Source organism: Bidens hawaiensis, unplaced genomic scaffold (genome assembly GCF_021521415.1).
Source record: "Bidens hawaiensis isolate Kalapana, Puna unplaced genomic scaffold, B.hawaiensis_p1.1 tig00028533_1, whole genome shotgun sequence".
NCBI classification, from domain to species: Eukaryota; Viridiplantae; Streptophyta; class Magnoliopsida; order Asterales; family Asteraceae; genus Bidens; species Bidens hawaiensis.
This window is the reverse complement of record NW_027505122.1, coordinates 1-22,566: the sequence shown is the minus strand read 5'-3', so window position 1 is coordinate 22,566 and position 22,566 is coordinate 1. Positions and strand designations below refer to the sequence as shown.

The window sequence follows — 22,566 nt, the reverse complement described above, 5'->3', positions numbered from 1 at the left end:
GTGTTCTTCATGACAATCATTCAGTTAATGAAATCATACTACTACATCTATTTATTGTGTTTCGATTACATACAATTGTTCATCCTACTTTATTGATTATTGTTAATCGAAACGAACTCTCCACATCCGTCCATTATTATCATTCAAGAGTGAATACGTGTTATGATTCGATCCATGAACCGAGCTCGTTTATCACCGTTCGACACGCTTCCGCACCGGGGCTCGGTTCTGTCAAGCTTTATTGTAACCGATCTTAAGCTCCACCATTGTAACCTTATTTTCTTGATTAATATATTGGTGATCGACAATTGTCATCACCCATATATTAAGATCAAGGGATTTTCCTCGTAACAAATCCTTGGGTTCCTCATTATTTCGTTTTCGTAATTACCATTGTTATACAAGCACTAGACCTCACTATACAAATTTAGTTACATTATCCTTAAACCGATTTTTGACCAAAACAATTTGGCGCCCATCGTGGGGCCATTGGTGCTTTAATCCAGAATATTTCCCATTAGTTTTCAACCTTTTCTACCTATATTACTACCAATGGCCACTTAACAAACCTCTGCTTCAACCACTATGTCTTCATCACTTTCTCTCTCATCAAAATCCTCATTTCCAATGCATCCTTTACACGTGGGTGTTGGGTTTTAACAAAATTATCAAAGTCATATAAACCCATTTATATGAAAAACGCAGCGGATTAATTAGTTTTAAATCTTGTTACATAGATTAATATAAAACTCATTTTATATGTAAAACCCAAGCCCCGGATCCATATACGAATTTACATGCTTACCAAACCAACAACCATAGGGGGTTTATGTAATATAACCTTTCAAGATGCAGGAAAGTGAAGGAGATGACGGTTTGAACTGCGAGCCTTCAATGGATAAGAGCCTCAAGCTTGTATACACTTCCAAGCCTTCAAAAAACACCTTGTATGCTAGGATTTGTTTTTAGAAAACCTCCTTCTTGTTCTTCCTTGGCCGAAAATGGAAGAGAAAGAAAGAGTTTTGCTTCTTGTGTGTGTGAGAGAGAGAAAGTGCTGTTGAATAATAACACTTCAACCAACAATAATTCTTGCATGTCCTAGTAAATAACTGTGACATTTGTGACAAAACGAGGTATACCTTATTCATTACGTAGCGAGTAAACGATAAATCGGTTAATTCGTAGCGATTAAACGAGTAACCGACCGATGCCGATTATGACCCGAATATATTCCGAGGGGTCATACATGAGTTATACATATATTATAGAGGCTAACATATTGATATTTAGGCCCCAGTACCTTTAAAACTATTTAAACGAAAAAGGTTTCGTTTATCGATACGCTATGACCTTAAACGTAATCGTTAACATCAAAACGAGCATTGTAGCATCCTTCAAGCCAAAAAAGATTCATAAAACACTTATATGACATGTTCTAAGCAATCCGTGAAAATATTTTGAATTTTTACAACGATTCATTACGTTTTTCTTATTTTACAAAAATGGGCTGAAAAACACTCGTTTTCGCGTTGTTTTTCGCACTCTAACTAGTTTTCTTGCGAAAAACCGAACCCGAACTAAATTTGGACCGAGATTTAAACGTGGCACAAAAACCGAGGCACAAATGGGCCAAAAAGAGGCCCAATGGGCCCCCCTTAATGGTCCGACCACAAGTTAAGTGTGTGGGGGAGGGGCCCCTTTTGTTTTAGCTTATTTAATAAGCTTCACCAAGATATTTTGCACAAACTTTTGCAAACCAACTGAATTTCCTGCTGTGTTCTTCATCCTTGCACCCAAAAACCTCAAGGTAACAATCAATTCTCATAAGATTTTTGCTTGATTAACAAAGTTTAAATATGGAAAATTAAGTCTTGATTAATTTTAAACATGTTTAAGCATCCAAAAACCATAAAAATCAACAAAAATCATGTTTTGATGTTAAACATGTTTACAAAGCAGAAACATATAGATGTTTGACCAATAACACGGATTAGAACATGAATACGACATTTTTACGGTTCAAAAGTTCGGTTTGAAACCAAAACCGAAACCCTAATTAACAAGGTTGTTCTATGGATGATTTATGCTTGGTTTGATGTTATATGATATTTAGATACACTGAGTTTGTGACCCAAGACCTGGAGAGTCGTTAAAACCATCAAAATCTACCGAAAACCGACAAGGTATTACCGGTTAACTCGTTTAGGGGCTGTTAGTGCTTCGATTATGACGTGCTTGTTTTTAGGTTATGAAACTTTTCTGGGACATTAGGGATCAGATAAGTGAGTCCCTGTTCAAATTTGGTAATTTTTCGATAAACGGAGAATATTTGGCGAATTTATTACCGTTTATTAGCGTTTATTCGGGAAAAATAGGTAAACTTCATGAAAAATTATGAAATTTGGTTTGGAAACCAAAGATGTTATTTTAAGATCACTGGAAACATTTGGAAACATTTTGAGTTGTCTAAATATTTTTTGTGCAGTTGTGTTTTAATCGAGTTTTAATAGCCGAAAAACGCGTAAAAAGGTATTTTGGCCAAAGAGTTAGATTCTGGAGATTTTGCAGGGGCTATGTGATGATATTGAGACCACTTGGAAAAATTATCGGATTTTTCAGATGTCGTTTGGTATAAACGGGCTATTCATTACTTAATTATAACACATTAAATGAATTTTTATAAATATATAATTAATTATAAAATTTCTGAAAGTAATTGTATAAAAATCTCCATATTTTAATTTATTTTTACAAAACTTTCCATAATTTATATATAAGTGCATAATTAGTTATGATTAATCAAAGATTTAAACAATATATTGTTTTAACAAAACCGGCAGTTTTATGTTTAACGAACTGACTGGTATGTCAAAATATCAAAAGTGGTCAAATATCATAGTTTCTAATGAATTTGATAAAAACGAACTTTTTACGAGAATTCCGGACAAATGGGGTGAATTGTACGCGTTTTGTATAATCAAACCTGTGTGAAAACGAAAATGAACCCTGTGATCAATCCAGATACCGAAACCTTAAAATTCTTTTATATATTAAATCATTTTATCAATCAATATGTTTACTTAAGTTTATGTTATCTTACCTAATCCCGAAACGCATAAACGATTAAATTGGCTAGGCTCGGAAAATGGTAAAACTGATTCAAATCTGGTTTTGAACATTTCATAGTGTACAACATCACAATCTAAGACTATGGTCATGTTCTGGGCTTAACAGCTATACCCAAACTAGTTATACATCCCGATTCAGCTTAAACATTGTACTAGTATTAACAGTACGATACCGGTTATAGGAGTCAAGCTATAATCGAGGAACATTACTTACTGATACATATTACCAGCTTGAACTACGATAAGGTGAGTTTCACGACCCCATTTTCTAAACTGTTTTACGAACTTTTGGGGTGGAAAGCATGTTTACATATACTTATATACTTGAAAACGTGTGATGATGTGAATTATCTAAGTACTAACACCTGAAAGCCCCCACAAACACAAGTGATTAACTTTGTGCCGGTGACGTGTGTATAGTACTATCGGTTTGACAAACCCAACTGACAGGGCCGGAAGGGTATGCCGGAACATGTTAACCCAGTTGCACATTGTCATTTAAACTTATTACATTCTGCTATGTGGCGTTAGACATAGTACATACTTGGGGCAAAGTGGCTGTTAAATGCCAACGGGAGTACATGGGCAAGGGTGACCATGCGTGCGAGCTGTCTTGGTTTCACTTGTGGCTTATACATCATGCACATATATACTTATATACATACGCACTGTGAATTTTACTAACTTGTATACTGATTTTGTCTGTACTCGTGAAACTTGAAACTCACCAACTAGACGTAGTTGACCCGTTTTAACATGCTTTTCAGGTAAACCGAAGTTGGAATGAATTGCTTACGTGCTTGGTGTTAGAAGTGAAGTTGAATAGCTGTGAATAGACGTAAATACATAGTATTGAATAAGAAGCTCGTGAACTGGTTATGTGATTTTCATCTAGTTTGTAAGCATAGTACCAACCCATGTAATATGATGTAAATTAGTTTGTTGAATTTCTTTATAAACAACGTGGTTGATACCAGTAGTATCTGTTATACTCCCGTATTATGCTTCCGCAACTACCTAGTCGGGGTGTGACAATAACAAACTAATAAAGAGATGAGAGAGAGGAGGTAAAAGTGGGGGGGACTCCCTTTGGTTTCCCCCTCAAATTTCAAATCCCATTTTTATTTATTTGTTACTTATGTATGTTATTTGCAACATAGCATAGCAAGGTACATGTATATTGTAATATGTCTTTTATGTTTGTTATTTAACCAACTTAAACAACATAAAGTACTTTCTCTCAAAATATAAATAACCATATAATTTATATGTTACACAAGTGCAAATATCTAGAAACCCATTTCTAAATATTCTAAGTGTTGATATTTATTTGTTAGATCATATCTAAAACAAATATCATGGTGTTTGTCTAGCTTGTTATTGGGTATGACCCAACATGGATCATAACGTACTAGCCACATCAACTCTAATATGTGTCTTGGGCAGACCGATTCCTACAATCTCCCACTTGCACAAGATACATAGAAGATTGACGCAAGCAGCAAATACCGCCTAACAACGGTTTACTACCCCTAATACGTATGACGAAGTGCCATTCAATATCATCATCCCCTTCAAGTCCTTTTCTTGAAATGATTTAGGTGAATCTATCATTTATCCTTTTGTCACAGATGTCATGTCAAATCCAAAGACACAGAGTGATCATTCTTTGTTGATTTAACTTAGCAGGCCTTAGACATCTCACTCTCAACGAATAAGAGGGACAAATCCCCTATTGACTGCATACGTCTCTCACAATCACCTCGTACCATACCTAATCTTAGCCTTATGTACTGTAATGTTTCAGAGCAGCGAAGAACTGAGTCAAAGCATAATATTTGGTGAATATCTAGACCCAATATGTACCTCAGGTTGAATGATACTATGATATTCTCCTTTACTCAAATTTACTTATGACCACAAATCACAAGGATTCCATTCAGTAACATTTGAGGGCGGGTCAGTCCAATATTTATATCCTATAAATATCTATGAACCTTGGCAGCAAACCCTTGCTCTATACCTTATGAATATCCACCAATCCAAGTTCAAAATAGTCTTACCTTCATATTTGTTCCCACAAATATGAACGACTACGGACATTTATAATAATTAACTTATTCACGGATTTAAACATGCTAAAATGGAACATAACTCAAAAGTCATAATCATAAACCATAATCATATGAATGAGTCAAAATAACAATTGTTCCGATATCCAAATACAAAATAGATCAAATCCAATCACTAGAATATCGAAGTCTTAAGGCGCAAGTATGACCCTCGTGCTTCGGCCTTTCAAGGAGCTTCGTGAGTGGATCCGCAATGTTTTGATCGGTGTGAAATTTGCGAATACATATCTTTCCCTTTTCAACTTCATCCCTTATGTAGTTGAATCTCCGCTCAATGTGCCTTGTCTTTTTATGTGCACGAGGTTCCTTGATTTGAGCAATCGCACCCTCATTGTCACAAAAGATCTCTAGAGGGGCCCGAATGGTATGGACCACCCTTAGATCGGCAATGAACTTTCTTATCCACGCAGCTTCTTGAGCTGCCAATGAGGTGGCGATGTATTCCGATTTAGTGGTGGACAATGCTACCACTTCTTGTTTTGCGCTCTTCCAAGAGACAGCCCCACCATTCATAACGAAAACATAGCCCGATTGTGATCGAGAATCATCTCGATCAGTTTGGAAACTCGCATCCGTGTAACCCTTTACAACGAGTTCCTCCTCACCAGAGCCATATATTAGAAACATATCCTTAGTCATCCTAAGGTATATCAATATGCTCTTAACCGCCATCCAATGGCTTGTTCCCGAATTTTGTTGGTATCTAATTGTTATGCAAAGCGTATGACACATCCGGTCTAGTGCATATCATGGCATACATGATGGAACCTATAGCAGATGCATATGGAATTCCATTCATTTTGTCTTGCTCATCCTTTGAGCTTGGACATTGAGAAGCACTCAATATTGTTCCTCTTTGAATAGAAACCAAACCTTTCTTAGAGTTGTCCATCTTGAACCTTTTCAAGATTTCGTCAATGTATGCACTTTGATTTAAACTTATCAACCACCTTGATATACCTATAGATCCTTATTCCCAGAATATAGGCGGCTTCACCAAGATCCTTTATGGAAAAACAACTTCCAAGCCAGGTTTTTACACCTTCTATGGCTGGAATGTCATTTCCAAATAGTAGTATGTCATCGACATATAATACCAAAAAGGTAATGATGCTCCCACTAGCTTTCTTATACACACAAGCCTCATCAGCGTTTTTGATGAATTCAAATTTCTTAACTTCATCATCAAAATGGCGATTCCAACTTCTAGATGCTTAGTTCAATCCATAGATTGATTTCTTTAACTTGCATATTTTATTAGGATGTTGTGGATCGACAAAACCTTCGGGCTGAACCATATAGACATCTTCTTGAAGATGTCCATTTATAAAAGCGGTTTTGATATCCATTTGCCAAATTTCATAGTCAACCCATTGCGGCTATGGCAAATAATATCCTAATAGACCATTGCCATGGGCGAAAAGGTCTCATCATAATCAACCCATTAAGTTTGAGTAAAACCTTTTGCTAAAAGTCTGTCTTTATAAGTATCCAAGTTTCCATGCATATCGGTTTTTCCTTTTGAAACTCACTTACTTCCAACCGGTTTGGAGTTAATGTGGTACAACCAAATCCCATACTTGGTTGTCATGCATGGATTGCATCTCAACGTTCATAACTTCAAGCCATTTGTCACAATCGGATTGCGACATTGCATCGTGGTAAGTGGTGGGTTTATCCGCATCTACCACATAACATCCATCCATGAAAAATCCACATCTTTCGGGTGGATTACTAATTCTACCAGATTTTTGAACGTTTTGTGTGTCTTGATCAACCATTTGATCATTTTCGACAACCTCTTGTTGAGTGCTAGTATCAACCAAACGTCTATCGGCTTGTGGTTCTTGATCCTCATTGATTTCCACCGTTCTACTAGTTCCTTCCATAAGGAACTTAGTTTCCAAGAACTCGACCTTTCGAGCAATGAACAACTTTTGCTCGGTTGGGTTGTAGAAATAATATCCCATAGAGTCTTTGGGATATCCTACAAAGATACACTTAGTGGATCGGCTTTCAAGTTTGTTTTGGGTGTTGTGCTTAACATAAGCCTCACAACCCCATACCTTTAAATATGATAATGATGGAACCCTTCCATGCCATATTTCAAAAGGTGTCTTGCCCACTTTCTTGGTTGGTGCCATATTTAGAATACGGGCTGCGGAGAGCAATGCGAAACCCCAAAATGATAGAGGCAATGTGCTTCTAGCCATCATAGATCGAACCATATCCAATAGAGTTCGATTCCACCTTTCGGACACACCATTATGTTGTGGTGTTCCGGGTGGAGTGAGTTGTGAGATGATTCCACAACTCCTAAGATGATCTAGAAAAGCATCACTAAGGTATTCACCTCCTCTATCCGAACGAAGTACTTTGATGGTTTTATTGAGTTACTTTTCTACTTCATTTTGAAAGACTTTGAACATTTCAAAGGCTTCATCTTTTTGTCTTAACAAGTACACATACCCATAACAACTATAATCATCGATAAAGGTAATGAAGTATCTTTCACCATTCCTTGTATTGCCTTAAAAGGACCACATACATCCGAATTTATGATACCTAATAAGTCTTTTGCCCTTTCATTAGTTCCACTAAAGGGTTCCTTGGTCATCAAACCTTGTAAACAAGATTCGCACTTATCAAATGAATCTTCATTTGATTCCAAAAGACCATTCTTTTGAAGTGTATGTATCCGACCCTTGTTTATGTAACCAAGGCGACAATGCCAAAGATAAGTCTTACTCAAATCCATTTTGAGTTTCTTGGTGTTTGATTGGTACAACGTGTTATCAAAGGATGTGTTATAATGAACCAATTCATAAATGCCATTAGACGGAATCGCTTTAAAATAAAAGACACCATTCATGAAAACACAAATACCATTGTCTACAAACTTCAAATCATAACCATATTGTCTTAAAAGAGAAACAGAGATAATGTTCCTAGTCCAACTAGGGGCATACAAAATGTTTTTCAAAACAACTTCCAAACCATTTGGAAGCTTCAAAATATAGTCTCCTTGGGCTTCGACATCAACCTTTGCTCCGTTTCCCATGAAGAGACTTGTATCTCCTTTCTTGAAATGCTTATTTCTTTTGAACTCCTGCAACAAACTGCAGATATGAGTTCCACATCAGGTATCCAATACCCATGTGTTAGAAGAAATAACATTGAGATCAATATGGATAATGAAAGTTGTACCCGAGGTTTGCCCCACATCCCTCTTTGCTTTCAACTCTTTGAGATAGGTTGGACAATTCCTCATCTAATGTCCTTTCTCACCACAACCAAAGCACGGGTCCTCCGAGCTAACCTTTACCTTCTTTTCCTTTGGTTTGGTTGGTTCCTCTTTAGCCTTTCCTTTGAACTTACCCTTGATGTGTCCCTTACCTTTGACAACCTTTGCCTTAGGATCCGGGTGATGCCTCTTCTTATTGCCACCTTCATTGATCGTGAGAACCGGTAAAACCTTTTAACCCATTCCCGTTTCGGCCGTTTTGAGCACTGCGTGAAGCTCACCAATGATCTTGTCCCATACATTCATGTTGTAGTTCATGACAAAAGACTCAAACCTTTTAGTTAGGCCATTAAGGATCATATCAGTGGCTAACTCTTTTGAGACAGGACAATTTAGCCGTTCGAGTCAATCAATGTGGCTTTTCATCTTAAGCACATAAGATGAAACCCATTGAGTTTCTTCCATATGACATGCATGAAGCACTAAAACCGTTTCGAAGCGTTCCACCCTAGCTTGAGTAAGGAACATTTCCTTAAGTTGGGTGATCATGTCATATGCCCCATGATGTTCAAAATCCTTTTGAATATCGGGAATCATAGTTCCCAACATGAGGCAAGAAACTTGCACTGAATCCTCGGTGTATTTCAACCAATCGTTATCGGCATCCAAATCGTCAATGTTTGGTTCATCAGGAATAGGATTGTCCAATATGTAGGATTTCTTTTCTTGTTTGAGAAAAATTCTCAAATTTCGATACCAATCCATAAAATTGTTATAGTTAAGACGATCCTTATCAAGTATAGCTCTTAGTGATAGGTTATGCACGAGTGGGATAATTGCGTTAGGTGGATTGTTGATTGCAGACATCTACATAATTTAACAAAGCTCAATTTTAGTATTTTTGATATCATTAAACTAATTTTAATCTTTAATACCCTTTATGTCTTCAAGACAATTAATGATAAAAATCTAGAACCCAACGTTACATTCACATAGTAGTTAGGTGACCTTTATCCTACTATTGAATTAACAAGGTAGTCAACGTTTGACGATTGCAACCCTTTGCAACTTCTAGTTTTATGGGATCGGTTAAACTTCATATGTTTAGTTGGCATGTTTAATCCCATCAACACCTTTGTACGCCATGCTTCGGTGACCCTATTCACATGGTTTCCAAATCAAGTCGCCCTACTTACACACACATGTGAATTTGACATACAAGTGGTTAGGTGGCCTTTATCCCACAAATATGTCAAACCCACCTCAAACTCAAAATTTTTATCCAATGTGGTTAGGCGACCTTTATCCCACATCGAGTTCCCAAGTGATTCGAGTGTTGTATAAAAGGATGGTGTTACATTTGTTTTAAAAGGGATTTAAGTTTTCTAAATTCTAGATTGGAAAACTATTTGTATACCTTGCATTTGCATGCATTTAAATGTATGGTACTTTGTTTGAAAACCAATTTTAAAAGTTCATTTTAATAAAACCCATTTTATTTTGAAATCATTAACCTTTAATAAAACCAATTTTATGCAAGTTGTTGATGTTAAGTTTGTTAATTACCCTTATCCAAATAAGATAAAACTATATATGTAAATCAACCATGCAAGCATAAATAAACAACCACAAGTTCATAAGCATAGCCTCCTAATATTGGCCACACTTGTTGACCGAAACAAGTGTGCCAAAAGTCTCTCCTAGGGACCAAATGCACAAAGGCATGTCCATGTGAACAAAGTTCTGTCCAAGTGAACAAAGGCATGTGTCGGTGAACTCCCACTTGACTCCGCATCCAAATGCCTCAAGTTCCCACTTTTGTGTTGTGACTTCTCCACTTCATTTGGGCTTCCTTTTAGGCTCCAAATTTAGCTCCTAGCTTCCTTGGGCCTCCAAGTTTGGGCTTTGGTCTTTGGGCTAGAATCCTATCTTGGACTATGAGGTCCATTAAGGCCCAAAACCAAAAACCCTTACTTTTGATGCTTCTTCTTTTACAAAAAAATAAAATAAAATATCCTAATACATTTTTCTATAGTAAAAGAAATACAACTAATCTACTTATTATTACAAACAAATATGAAATGAATAAATATATTACAAACCAAATAAAAGAATATTACAACCAAATTGAATATTAAACAAATCACAACACAAACACACATCCAAACACAAGGTCTTGGCTAGGTTATGAACATCTAAATGCACACTCAAATATGCAAGTATTACATGTCTAAAATGGTTCCCCTTTTAACCTCAAACTTTCGGCCAAGGATAAGAAAACTGAAAGTTTCGGGTTTTGTCCAAACAAAACAACCAATCATCCAAATGACTTAATTCTTAAAGATTATCACATGCATGTAAAGTATAATCTTGAAGATCCAAGGGGTAAACAAAAGCCCCAAAATTTCGGCCATATGGTGAACCACACCATAAAACTCCAAAATTTTTTAGATCTATTGAAGCATGTAAACGTATAAGCGGCTCTTGATGCCATTGTTTGGGTTTAACTAGATTATCAAAGTCATGTAAACCCATTTATATGAAAAATGTAGCGGATTAATTAATTTTAATTCTTATTACATAGATTAATATAAAACCCATTTTATATGTAAAACCCAAGCCCCGGATCCATATACGAATTTACATTCTTACCAAACCAACAAACTTAGGGGGTTTATGTAATACAACCTTTCAAGATGCAAGAAAGTGAAGGAGATGACGGTTTGAACGGCTAGCCTTCAATGGAGGAGAGCCTCAAGCTTGTATACCCTTCCATGCCTTCAACAAACACCTTGTTTGCTAGGATTTGTTCTTTGAAAAACCTCCTTCTACTTCTTCCTTGGCCGAAAATGGAAGAGAAAGAAAGAGTTTTGCTTCTTGTGTGTGTGAGAGAGAAAGTGCTGTTGAATAATAACTCTTCAACCAACAATAATTCTTGCATGTCCTAGTATATAACAAACTAATAAAGAGATGAGAGAGAGAAGGGAAAGTGGGGGGGGGGGGGCTCCCTTTGGTTTCCCCCCTCAAAATTCAAATCCCATTTTTATTTATTTGTTACTTATGTATGTTATATGCAACATAGCATAGCAAGGTACATGTATACTGTAATATGTCTTTTATGTTTGTTATTTAACCAACTTAAACAACAACATAAAGTAATTTCTCTCAAAATATAAATTAATCATATAATATATATGTTATACAAGTGCAAATATCTAGAAACCCATTTCTAAATATTATAAGTGTTGATATTTATTTTTTAGATCATATCTTAAACAAATATCATGGTGTTTGTCTAGCTTGTTATTGGGTATGACCCGACTTGGATCATAACGTACTAGCCACATCAACTCTAATATGTGTCCAGGGCAGATCGATTCCTACAGTTTCGGCCTAACCGACAGTTTAATTAAGTTAATTTGACCAATTTGATTCATTATACATAATTATCAATTGCCGACACTATTTGGATCTCGTTATATTAGTAATAGACGACAATAAAGCAATTAAACTCGTGTATTCCTTGCTACCAGTCTCGCGAACCAAACTGTGGATGCTATTGATCTATTGTTGTCCGTAGCAGCAGTTTTTAATTCATTATCAGCCGGGCCTCTCTTGGATATTTTAGCTATCAATTAATCATCATATGAGGTAATCAAAATATGTTTTGAATTCGTTTTAACCATTAATCAAAAGCCCTAAACTTAATTCAACCAACATGCAATGGATTAATCGATTCATGAATTAAGGTTCATAGGTTTTGGGGGTTTTTCTGGGCTACTGCACTTAATTTATTATTATAAAATTTAAACAATAAGAAGTCCCAACGCAGTTGGTTAATGATGTGTGTGTTCTAAGGTTCAAACCGGCTGGGGGCGCGGGTTCGAGCTTCCCCCAGCCCAGTTTTTATCATTCATTTTCTTTTTGGTATTTAAAGGATTTTTTAGCTAATTATAATTAATAGTAGATATAACATAAATGTACTTTTATCAAACCGACATCAGTAAAATAATGTTTCTTGTCAATCAATCTCGTTAAGAGCTTTCGTTTACGTATGTTTGTGTGTGTGTATATATATATGTAACTACTATAGATATTATAATAATAAAAACAAACTTTACTTCATTAAAATTCGAATATCATTATTGACGTTTCTCGTCGTAATCCGTTTTATCAATTTCTTATATATATATATATTATGTATTAGTCTTTAAACAAAAAATTATAATCAACATATTTTAAACGTATTAGTTATATTTATAAATTTAGGTTATCGTTAAAGATTTCAAGATGTATATTGTATGACAAATATATATATTTTTTTACGTTTGTCTTAGATTATATAGTATACTACGAGTTATATTTATATATATACACATTTATAATTGCGTTACATTTAGTTAAATATTATTTAATTGAACATATAATTATTTCAACTCATATTTACTTATTTTACCTAATATTGATGCTTTCAAAATAATAATAACTGTAGAGTTCAATCGATCAATCAATAACCGTCCTAATCGCAAACATACTCAAATCACATCGAAATATTTATTCAATAAATCGTGCTATAACTTTATTAATTAATACAAACGATTTATCCGGGTTTAGAATAGATTGATTTATCCGTACGTGATAAAGACAGCCGTCACAATCAATTTTTGGAATAATATCAGGTGTTTTATCATGTCTCAGGTTGTGTGGTCTGCTGTCAAGGCGTGCCCTAAATTATTCCTTTTATAGGCCTGCCCTGACAGCAGTCATTCCTTCTAGAAACCCTAATCAATGATACATACTCATAAAATCATATTACAAAAAGATTCTAAGTGTAACACAAGTCTTCGGGTAAGCTTTGCAGCTTTAGTCTTCTTCGAGCAGACCTGGTAACCAAAGTGTGCCGGGGAACAGTTCTCCTGGTAGATTTTACGTGGAATATTTTCCTAAGAAAATGTTCACCTAGCAGACTTCAATCCTCTTGACCATAGCAAACTTTGCTTGATATTATCCTACGAGCAAATTTCTTCTTCAGAAATCCCTTCAACTCTTTGTTAATACTTAACTTATTTAACAAACCAGATTGTGATGGTAGCACTGTTTCTTGCTCTGAGTTGAACCTTGCTAGAATAAGTCCTTAAGACATTTCCTTATCAACTTACTTCAAGCTTGCTGGGACCACTGTTTATTAAGTAAACCTTGTTAGATCTTCCAAAGTACTTGGTTTCATTAACTTGGTTTAGACAAGGATTTGCTAGGAAACAAACCATGCTTGACTTGAAGAACAACCTTGCTAGACAAAGTGAACCCTGCTCGGATTGACACTTAAGAGGAATTCTAGAAGATAACCTTACCTGAAAGGCAAATTACCTTTCTAGGATAAGTAAAAGCTTGCTCGGAGGCCTAAGTGTGCACGGTATCCATACTTAGCCATTTTCAGATAGTGTTGAGAAGATTCCAATCTCTCTTATGTCATTTCTTGTCAAATATTCGACCCAACAATCTCCCCTAGATTGGAACACCTCAGCTGTACCAAAACACCTCTATGGTTACATACACTTAGGCAAAATACACATCAAATTTCAGAAGTACTTTTACATATCATAATCAAGAAGTATTACAAGATGGAAACTCTGTCCCATGGACATTACAAAGTAAATCTAAGCTAGAAACATAATCTTTATCTTCTTGAGCTTGAGGCTTCTTGTCTTCTAGCCAACTTGACACTTGCGGTAATATGTCTTGGACTTGGAGAAACCTCTTACATATTCGGCAAATGGTGAGACAATTTTTCTGGTTTCGAATAGGGAACGGTGAATCTACTTATGTCTGGTATGATAACTGGTGTGCTATGCGTCCTCTGATTGATATGGTTTCTACTAGATCAATCCATCGGGAGGGTTTTTCGTTATCTGACAAAGTTTCAAATTTGGTTGAAGAGGGTTTTTGGAGGTGGCCGGTTGAATGGAATTCTATTTTTCATTCAGTGCAGTTTCCTTCAATTCAAAATCATAAAGATGATGAAGTTTGGATCAAAGATTTGAATGGAAAGTTTGTTCAGTTTTCTGTTAAGGATATTTGGCATGCTTTTCGAACTAAGGATCGCAAGGTCACTTGGTGTAATGTTGTATGGTATCCTAACTGTATTCCAAAGCATGCATTTTTATTGTGGCTGATCATTAAGAATCGATTAAAAACTCAGGATAAGGTGAGGTATTGGGAGACCCGAACTGATGTCAGCCAGGTATGTCCGTTTTGTGATTCTCAACCCGATTCTCATGATCATCTATTCTTTCGATGCTCGTTTTCGCTTAAAGTCTGGAAAGGTGTTTGTGATTTTGCTAAGATTGAGTCCTATTCTGATTTTTGGGGGGATATCTTGGTGAAATACGAGTCTCTTACTTCTTGTAAAGCGGCGGATGTGGTTACTGCTAAACTTGTTTTAGCTGCGTGTTGCTACTTGATTTGGCAGGAAAGGAATTTAAGACTATTCAAAAATCAAAAGAGGGATTGCAATCAGATCATTGAAGCGGTAGTGGGCATTGTCAGATTGAAACTTCTCTCGAGTCGGTTACGTTCGGGCTCAAGGAAGTGGATGGAAGTTTGGAAGCTGCCTAATGCTACGTTGGAAGTCTAATGTTTATTTGGTTTTCTTGTAGTTTTATGGGCTGTGTTTAGTGTGTTTTGGACTAGCGAGTGGTATGCCTCTCGTCTAGTTTGTGGTTGTGTTTTTTTGTTGCCGTTTTGATACTCTGTCATTACGCCAGTTTTTAATTTTAATATAGCCTGGGTAACCCCCTTTTACCCAAAAAAAAAAAAAAAAAAAAAAACTTGACACTTGCGTTCCTTGAAGATGAATAACTGCGTGTGGTTTGGATGATCAGCGGGAATAGTCCAAATGATAATGTCATTGAGATCTTCCACATGCAGGTATTCCATATCAGTATCCTTCTTTATGATGCCCAAGTCCCATCCATCAGAATTTCTGAGAATGAAGGATCCATCTTTATCATCAATGTCAATGCTTGTAATCCTTCCATTTCTCTGGACTTCATAGTTTGGCCTTGTCTTCTGCCGTCTCATATTGATACATTCCGTCATAGTGGCAAGAGGGTTCTTGCTTTTGTTCTTTTCTTTGAATGTCTCTTCAGTGTACTTGATCTCCCTCATCTTCTTTAACCTCTTGTTTCTTTCAAACTGAGAGAGTTCCCATTTCCTCTTTTTGTTAAGCATGGGGAACCCCTTTGTAGCATTGTCTTTGAGATGTTTAGATAAATTGTTTCTTTTTCTCCCAGCAAATCTATGTCTGTCATAATTGTCATACAGATTCATAGTTGCCATCTTAGCCAGCTGCTCCCTCTTGAACTGCAAGAAATTATATCTGAATATCACTTCCTTCAACTCACCACTAGACATGATTATTTTAAGAGTTTCAGTCTGAGAATCAAAGAACATTCTCTTTGGTAGGTCCACATCAGAAGGTGACCTTTGTTGTCTTTGGTGAGCGGCTCTAGTGGTGGGAATTGGGACACTTACAGCTAAGGGCCTAGAAGTAGGTTTCTTCTTAGGAACAATGGCCCTCACATGCTCAAATCTCTTTTAAAACATAGCAGTTACTATTTCCTTGGCATCATCATCAGATCAAGAAGGTTTTCTCCTCTTTCTTTAGAAAGTTTAGTGATCAGGCCCATCACCTCTTCATCACCTAGTTGACCTGCATGGATAAATATTTCTCCCCTAGGTCCACATTCATAGTTCTTGAGGTCCTTTTTTCAGCCTCTAGTTGCTCCTATTCATCTTTCTCTGTATAAAATAAATTTTTCAGTTGGTCTTTGCTAAGATTGTCAAACACCCCTTTAGCCATACCCTTACTAAGCATCAACCCTTTAAGGGTCTTGATTTTGTTCTCATCTTCCCATGGCTCAGGGTGTTCAATTGGTTCCTGTTTCACAAACACAAATGGAGGAACCTTGGAAGCTTTTGAAGATTCAGCCTTTTCTTGATCATTCTTTTCCTTTTTAGATTTGTATAAGACGAGCTTTTGTTTTCTGCTCATGCTTTGGTTTCTCCAGTTCTCCATCTAGCTTCCATTAATCTATCAAGGAGTTTCAAGTGGTCATCCTCCCTCTTTGTCTTTTTCTAAGCCTCTTCCCTCTCAGCTCTAGTCACAATCCTTGGCCTCTTGGTTGTTCTTTCAATTTTGTTTGGACAAAATCAGTATATTCAGCTCTGGCCGAAAACAGCTCAGACCCCATTTTCGGTTGACCGAAAACTCGTTTTGGCCAAGAACTCCAAGTTCTCGGTCTTGGCCAAGAACCTGGCCGAGAACTAAACATTTAGGTCACTTGGTCGAAAACACTCAGTTTAGGTTTCTGGCCGAAATCATAAAGGGGTCAAAGGGGAACCATTCTGGTTAAACGTTGACCTGATTGTTTGGATGTTCATAACCTAGCCACGACCTTGTGTATGTTATGTGTTGTGTTTGTTGGTTTTTAACAAGATTACCAAAGTCATATAAACCCATTTATATGAAAAACGCATTGGAAAAATAAGTTTTAAATCTTGTTAATTTGATGAATATATAAAACCGATTTTATATGCAAAACCCAAGCCACGGATCCATATACGAATTTGCATGCTTACCAATATAAACAACCATAGGGTGTTCATAGCATACTACCTTCAAGAGTCCAAGAAAATGAAGGAGATGATGATATGAAGGGCGAGTCTCCAAGATAGAAGAACCTCAAGCTTGTATACCCTTCAAGCTTCCAACAAACACCTTGATTTTGCTAGGATTTACCCTTGGAAAACTCTTCCTTGATATTTCTTTCCTTGGCCAAAATCCAGAGAGAGAAAGAAGAAAGGTTTACTTGCAACTTGTGTATGAGAGTAAGAGAGTCTAGGTTGTGAGTTATCAATGCACTATTTAATTAAACCAACCACCTCTATTGCATGTCTTGGAATAAATAAAACATTAAGTGAGGAGAGAGAAGGGGGAAAAGTGTGCAGCCAAAGATTTCCACCAAATTCAAACTCAAGTAATCTAATGTTCCCATTATTCTCCAAATTTGGACTATGGAGTCAGATTTGGAGAAGGAGGATGTACGGTCTGTTTCGGTTTGGGTCAAATTACAAAACATTCCCCTGGGTGCCTTTACTGAGGAGGGTCTAAGTATGCTCGCGTCAAGAATTGGGGATCCGATAAGTATGGACTCTTATACTGCTAATATGTGTAAGGAATCGTGGGGAAGAAGTAGTTTTGCTAGAGTACAGGTTGAGCTCCATGCAAATCAGGAGATTAAAAGGAAGCTTGTTGTTGCTGTTCCGGATACGTGGGGGGAGACAAATAAGATCTCGGAGATTAAAGTTGAATATGATTGGGAGCCCCCCAGATGTTCTTTATGTGAGGTGTTTGGCCATTCGAACGCCCAGTGCCCGAAACAAGTTCACGATAGAAAGTTAAATGACGAACAAACGAAAGTCACTAATGATGATGGTTTCCAGAGGGTGAAGGGAAAGAAAAAAGTTAATACGCAAATCAAGAAACATAATCTTGTCTACCGACCGGTGGTTAAACCTGCTGTGCCACAAACTATAAATAAACCATCCGCTCAAGAACAAGACAATAATTATCCTGTGGGTAAACCTACAACTTCCATGGCTAAGGGGGTCCAGTTAAAGGAAAATCATACTGTCCAAACCAGTAACAGGTTTGGTAAGTTGGCGGACGAGTCGGAAAGTGATGAAGATGATGATGATGTGGAGGAGTTGGTTACGGATGTGGCTAAAGCTATGAAAGCGGATATTTTTTCTGAGGGTGCAAGCACACCCGGTGAATTGGGTGTTTAATGGGTACCATCGCCACTTGGAATATAAGAGGGTTGAACCGCCCTCTTAAACAAAAAGAGGTTCGTAAGGTAATACAAGATAATAATATTCAGGTATGCGCTATTCTTGAGTCTCACGTCAAATTAAACGCGGTTTTTGATGTTTGTAAGAAGATCTGTAATAATTGGGATTGGACCAGCAATGGTAGTGTTTGTGATAAAGGTACTCGGATTATTGTGGGGTGGAATACGGATTTGGTTGATCTTATGGTTATTGATTATTCGAATCAGGTTCTTCACGTTCAGTTAAAGTTTAAGCTTGATTGCAAGGTGATGTATGGTTCTTTCGTGTATGCTGAGAATTGTTATTTGAAAAGAAGGGAGTTATGGCGTAATCTTCTTGTTCATAAACAACTCACTCGTGATAATCCTTGGGCTTTACTTGGTGATTTTAATTGTGCTCTTAGTTTGGAAGACAGCTTGCATGGTTCTTCCAAAATTTCTACTGGAATGATTGATTTTCGTGATTGTGTTAACAACATGGAAGTTGAGGATATAAAGGGGGTCGGACTCAAATACACTTGGAGCAATAAACCGAAAACGGGTATGGGCCATTTTAAAAAGCTTGATAGGGTGATGGGAAACTCTAAATTCTTGGAGATTTTTAATGATTCTTCGGCGGTGTTCCTTCCGTACCGGATTTCAGACCACTCTCCATGTCTATTGAAATTCCCCTCTCTTATTAAAGGTAAGCCTAAACCGTTTAAATTCCCTAATTTCTTGATTGAAAAACCGGGTTATCATGATATTATTGCTAAAGGCTGGAATATTGAGGTGAACGGGTATCACATGTTTCGCGTGGTAAAGAAACTCCAGAACTTAAAACACCCTATTCGTTCTTTGCTGTACCGGCAAGGCAATCTCCATAAGAAAGTTACTGACCTAAGAACCCGTCTGGATGCTTGTCAAACCCGCCTTGACACTGACCCTACTAATTTGGAGTTGATTCGGGAACAGAGTAATTATCTTAAGGCTTATCATGAGGCGGCTAAGGATGAGGAAGAATTCCTTAAACAAAAGGCTAAAGTTGATTGGTTAAAGCTTGGTGACTCTAATACTGCATACTTTCACAATTCTTTGAAAATGCGAAACCATAGGGGTCGCATTGATATTATAAGTGATGCTCAGGGCCGTTTATTTGAGGGGTTGGATGTTCCTTCGGTGTTTGTTAATCATTTTACGAACATCTTTGGCTCTGATTTGAAACCATTGAGGAAACTGGATAATCAGATGTTTACTACTAAACTCTCGGCCTCCCAGGCGGAGTTTATGATTAGACCTATCTCCGATTTGGAAATCAAGGATGCGGTTTTCTCTATTGAGAATTCCAAAGCGCCGGGACCTGATGGTTTTTCCTCGGCCTTTTTCAAGAGTTCTTGGGATATTGTTGGGAAAGATGTGTGTTTGGCGGTTCGTGAATTTTTCAGCAGAGGAAGTCTCCTTAAACAGGTAAACCACACCATTATTGCCCTTATTCCTAAAGTGACTAATATTGTGACTCCGAATGATTTTCGTCCCATCTCGTGCTGCAACACTTTATATAAATGCATTACCAAGATTATCTCGGTTCGTATGATGAAGGGGTTGGAGTCGTTAATTGATATTAATCAGTCAGCGTTTGTGCCTGGGCGTAGGATTTCTGATAATATCCTTTTGACCCAAGAATTAATGCATAATTACCACACTAATACAGGTCCGCCTAGATGTGCTTTTAAAGTTGATATCCAGAAAGCCTATGATACGGTCAGTTGGGACTTCATACGTGATATTCTTTTTGGGTATGGTTTCCACGATAAGATGATTCAGTGGATAATGGAGTGCATAACCACTTCTTCTTTTTCGATAGCAGTTAATGGGAATTTACACGGGTTCTTTAGTGGTAAAAGAGGTCTGAGACAGGGTGATCCGATGTCCCCTTATATTTTCACGCTGGTTATGCAAGCTCTCACGTTGATTCTGCATCGAAAGGTTCGTATTGATGGATCGTTCCGTTTTCATCGATGTTGTGAAAAGTTAAATATTATCAACATTTGCTTTGCGGATGATTTGTTCCTGTTTGCTCGTGGTGATGTGAATTCTGCTAAAATTATTATGGGGGCTCTGAATGATTTCAAAGATATGTCCGGGCTTACTCCGAGTGTTCCGAAAAGTACCGCGTTTTTCTGTAATGTCCCGGACCGTGTTAAAGGTGGTATTTTGAATATTATGCCCTTTGTTGAAGGAAGGCTCCCGGTTAAATACTTGGGGGTTCCTCTTATATCCACGAGGTTAAATTACCGGGATTGTAAGAGGTTGCTGGATTGTATGGATAGTCGGATTGGAGATTGGAAGAATAAAACTTTATCTTTTGCGGGTAAATTGCAGCTGGTCAGGTCTGTTCTTTCGTCTTTATATATTTATTGGGCTGCTGTGTTTTCTCTCCCTTCTAGACTTATTGCTGATCTTGAGAAACGGATTAAAAACTTTCTTTGGGATTATGGTCAAAATAAGGGAAAGCATAAAGTCTCTTGGGATATTGTGTGTCGGCCGAAGTGTGAAGGTGGTTTAGGTATCCGGCGTATACGGGATGTCAATAACTCTCTGCTGGTTTATCATATTTGGAGCTTAATCAATGTGCGTAACTCGTTGTGGGTTAAATGGATTTATGAGTATAAAATGAAGGGGCGAAATTTTTGGAGCTTGCAGATTCCTAACTCGTGTACGTGGGGATGGAGGAAAATTCTTCAGTTCCGTCCTCAGATTAGAAAATTTATATGGCATGAAATTGGGAATGGGAGATCTACTTCAGTTTGGTATGATAAGTGGGATGAGATTTGTCCTTTAATTGAATATATTAACCCTAGAGCTATTCATCGTGCTGGCTTGTCTTTAGAGACCTGTGTCAGTGATGTTGTTCATCATAATAACTGGGGTTGGCCGCCGGATTGGATTTTGAGGTATCCAATTCTTTTGAACCTAAAAGAAGTCAGCATTTGTCCGGATGAGAGGGACAAGATCGTGGTAATGGATGAGAATGGGACTTCAATGAATTTCTCGGCGTCTGGAATTTGGAATCTTATTCGGAGACCGGCTGATAAGGTGTCTTGGGTGCATGTTGTTTGGTTCTCTCAATGTGTTCCAAAACACTCCTTTATGTTGTGGATTGTGCTTCATGATAGGTTGAGCACGCAGAATCGTATTATGGGATGGAAAATTGGTGGGTATCCAAATTATAACTTGTATTGCTGCCCTCTTTGTAATGGAGAGCCGGATTCTCGTAACCACCTCTTCTTTGAGTGTAAGTTCTCTGCTGAGGTTTGGAGTATTGTAAGAATGAAAGGGAAGTTGCAGGGATGTAGGAATGGTTGGGCGAATATTCTTCAATATGTGTCTCAATTTGGAATGTCCAACTCTATTGAAAATGTTGTTAATCGGCTGCTATTTGGGGCTTCGGTTTACGTTATCTGGAAGGAGCGAAACAACCGGCTTTTCAAGAACTCTTTGAAGACCCCGAAGATGGTTGCGGACGAAATCATTAGGGGGACGCGCCTAAAGCTTATGACTCTAAAGTTCAAGAATTCTGAACGGGTTAATCGGGTTCTCGAGGATTGGCACTTTCCGCGGGGAGTTTCCCACCAGATTGATGATAATGGTTGATTTGTTTTAGTTTTGTTTATTTACATTGTTCTTGTGTAAGCTTTGGCTGTGTTTACCAATGTTTGGTGGTTTTGGTTTGTTTACTCTTGTATGGCATGTCATACATGAGAACTAATATGGCACTCTGTCATATTACTTGTACTTTTTGATTGTGTGGAATGCATTTAACCGGGTGAATCCCTTTACCCAAAAAAAAACAAGAGAGAAAAACAAGAAAGAACACAATATTTCTATGTTTTCTAATGTTTTTGGGTTTTATCTATACAAATAAAAAGCATAATATTTTTGTATTTTCTGGAAATCACCCCCTAAAACCTAAAAATAAATGAAAATTAAACTAGAACAATAAAACAAGTAAAGATAATTATCCTAATTTTAGGATCTCAGCAAGGGTCTTCAATCCATTTAAACCAAGCAAAAAATTAAAACGTGTTTTATCAAACGCTTTGGTAAATAGATCGGCTTTTTGAAAATCAGTGTGCATTTTCTCAAGATCAATTATTTTCTTTTCATAACAATCCCGTATAAGATAATTATCC

General features: G+C 37.1%; 1 protein-coding gene across 1 annotated transcript; it reads left to right on the top strand.

The window, feature by feature from the left end:
- Positions 1 to 14,277: 14,277 nt before the first annotated feature.
- Positions 14,278 to 15,138, top strand: LOC143610868 (uncharacterized). The gene has a single exon (XM_077085228.1). It carries the CDS (start codon positions 14,278 to 14,280, stop codon positions 15,136 to 15,138), a length of 861 nt encoding a protein of 286 aa, XP_076941343.1.
- The last annotated feature ends 7,428 nt before the right edge of the window (positions 15,139 to 22,566 follow it).

Bases quoted from the DNA above. Each gene is read 5' to 3' on its own strand.
- LOC143610868 (XM_077085228.1), top strand. From the start codon at position 14,278: ATGGTGAGACAATTTTTCTGGTTTCGAATAGGGAACGGTGAATCTACT.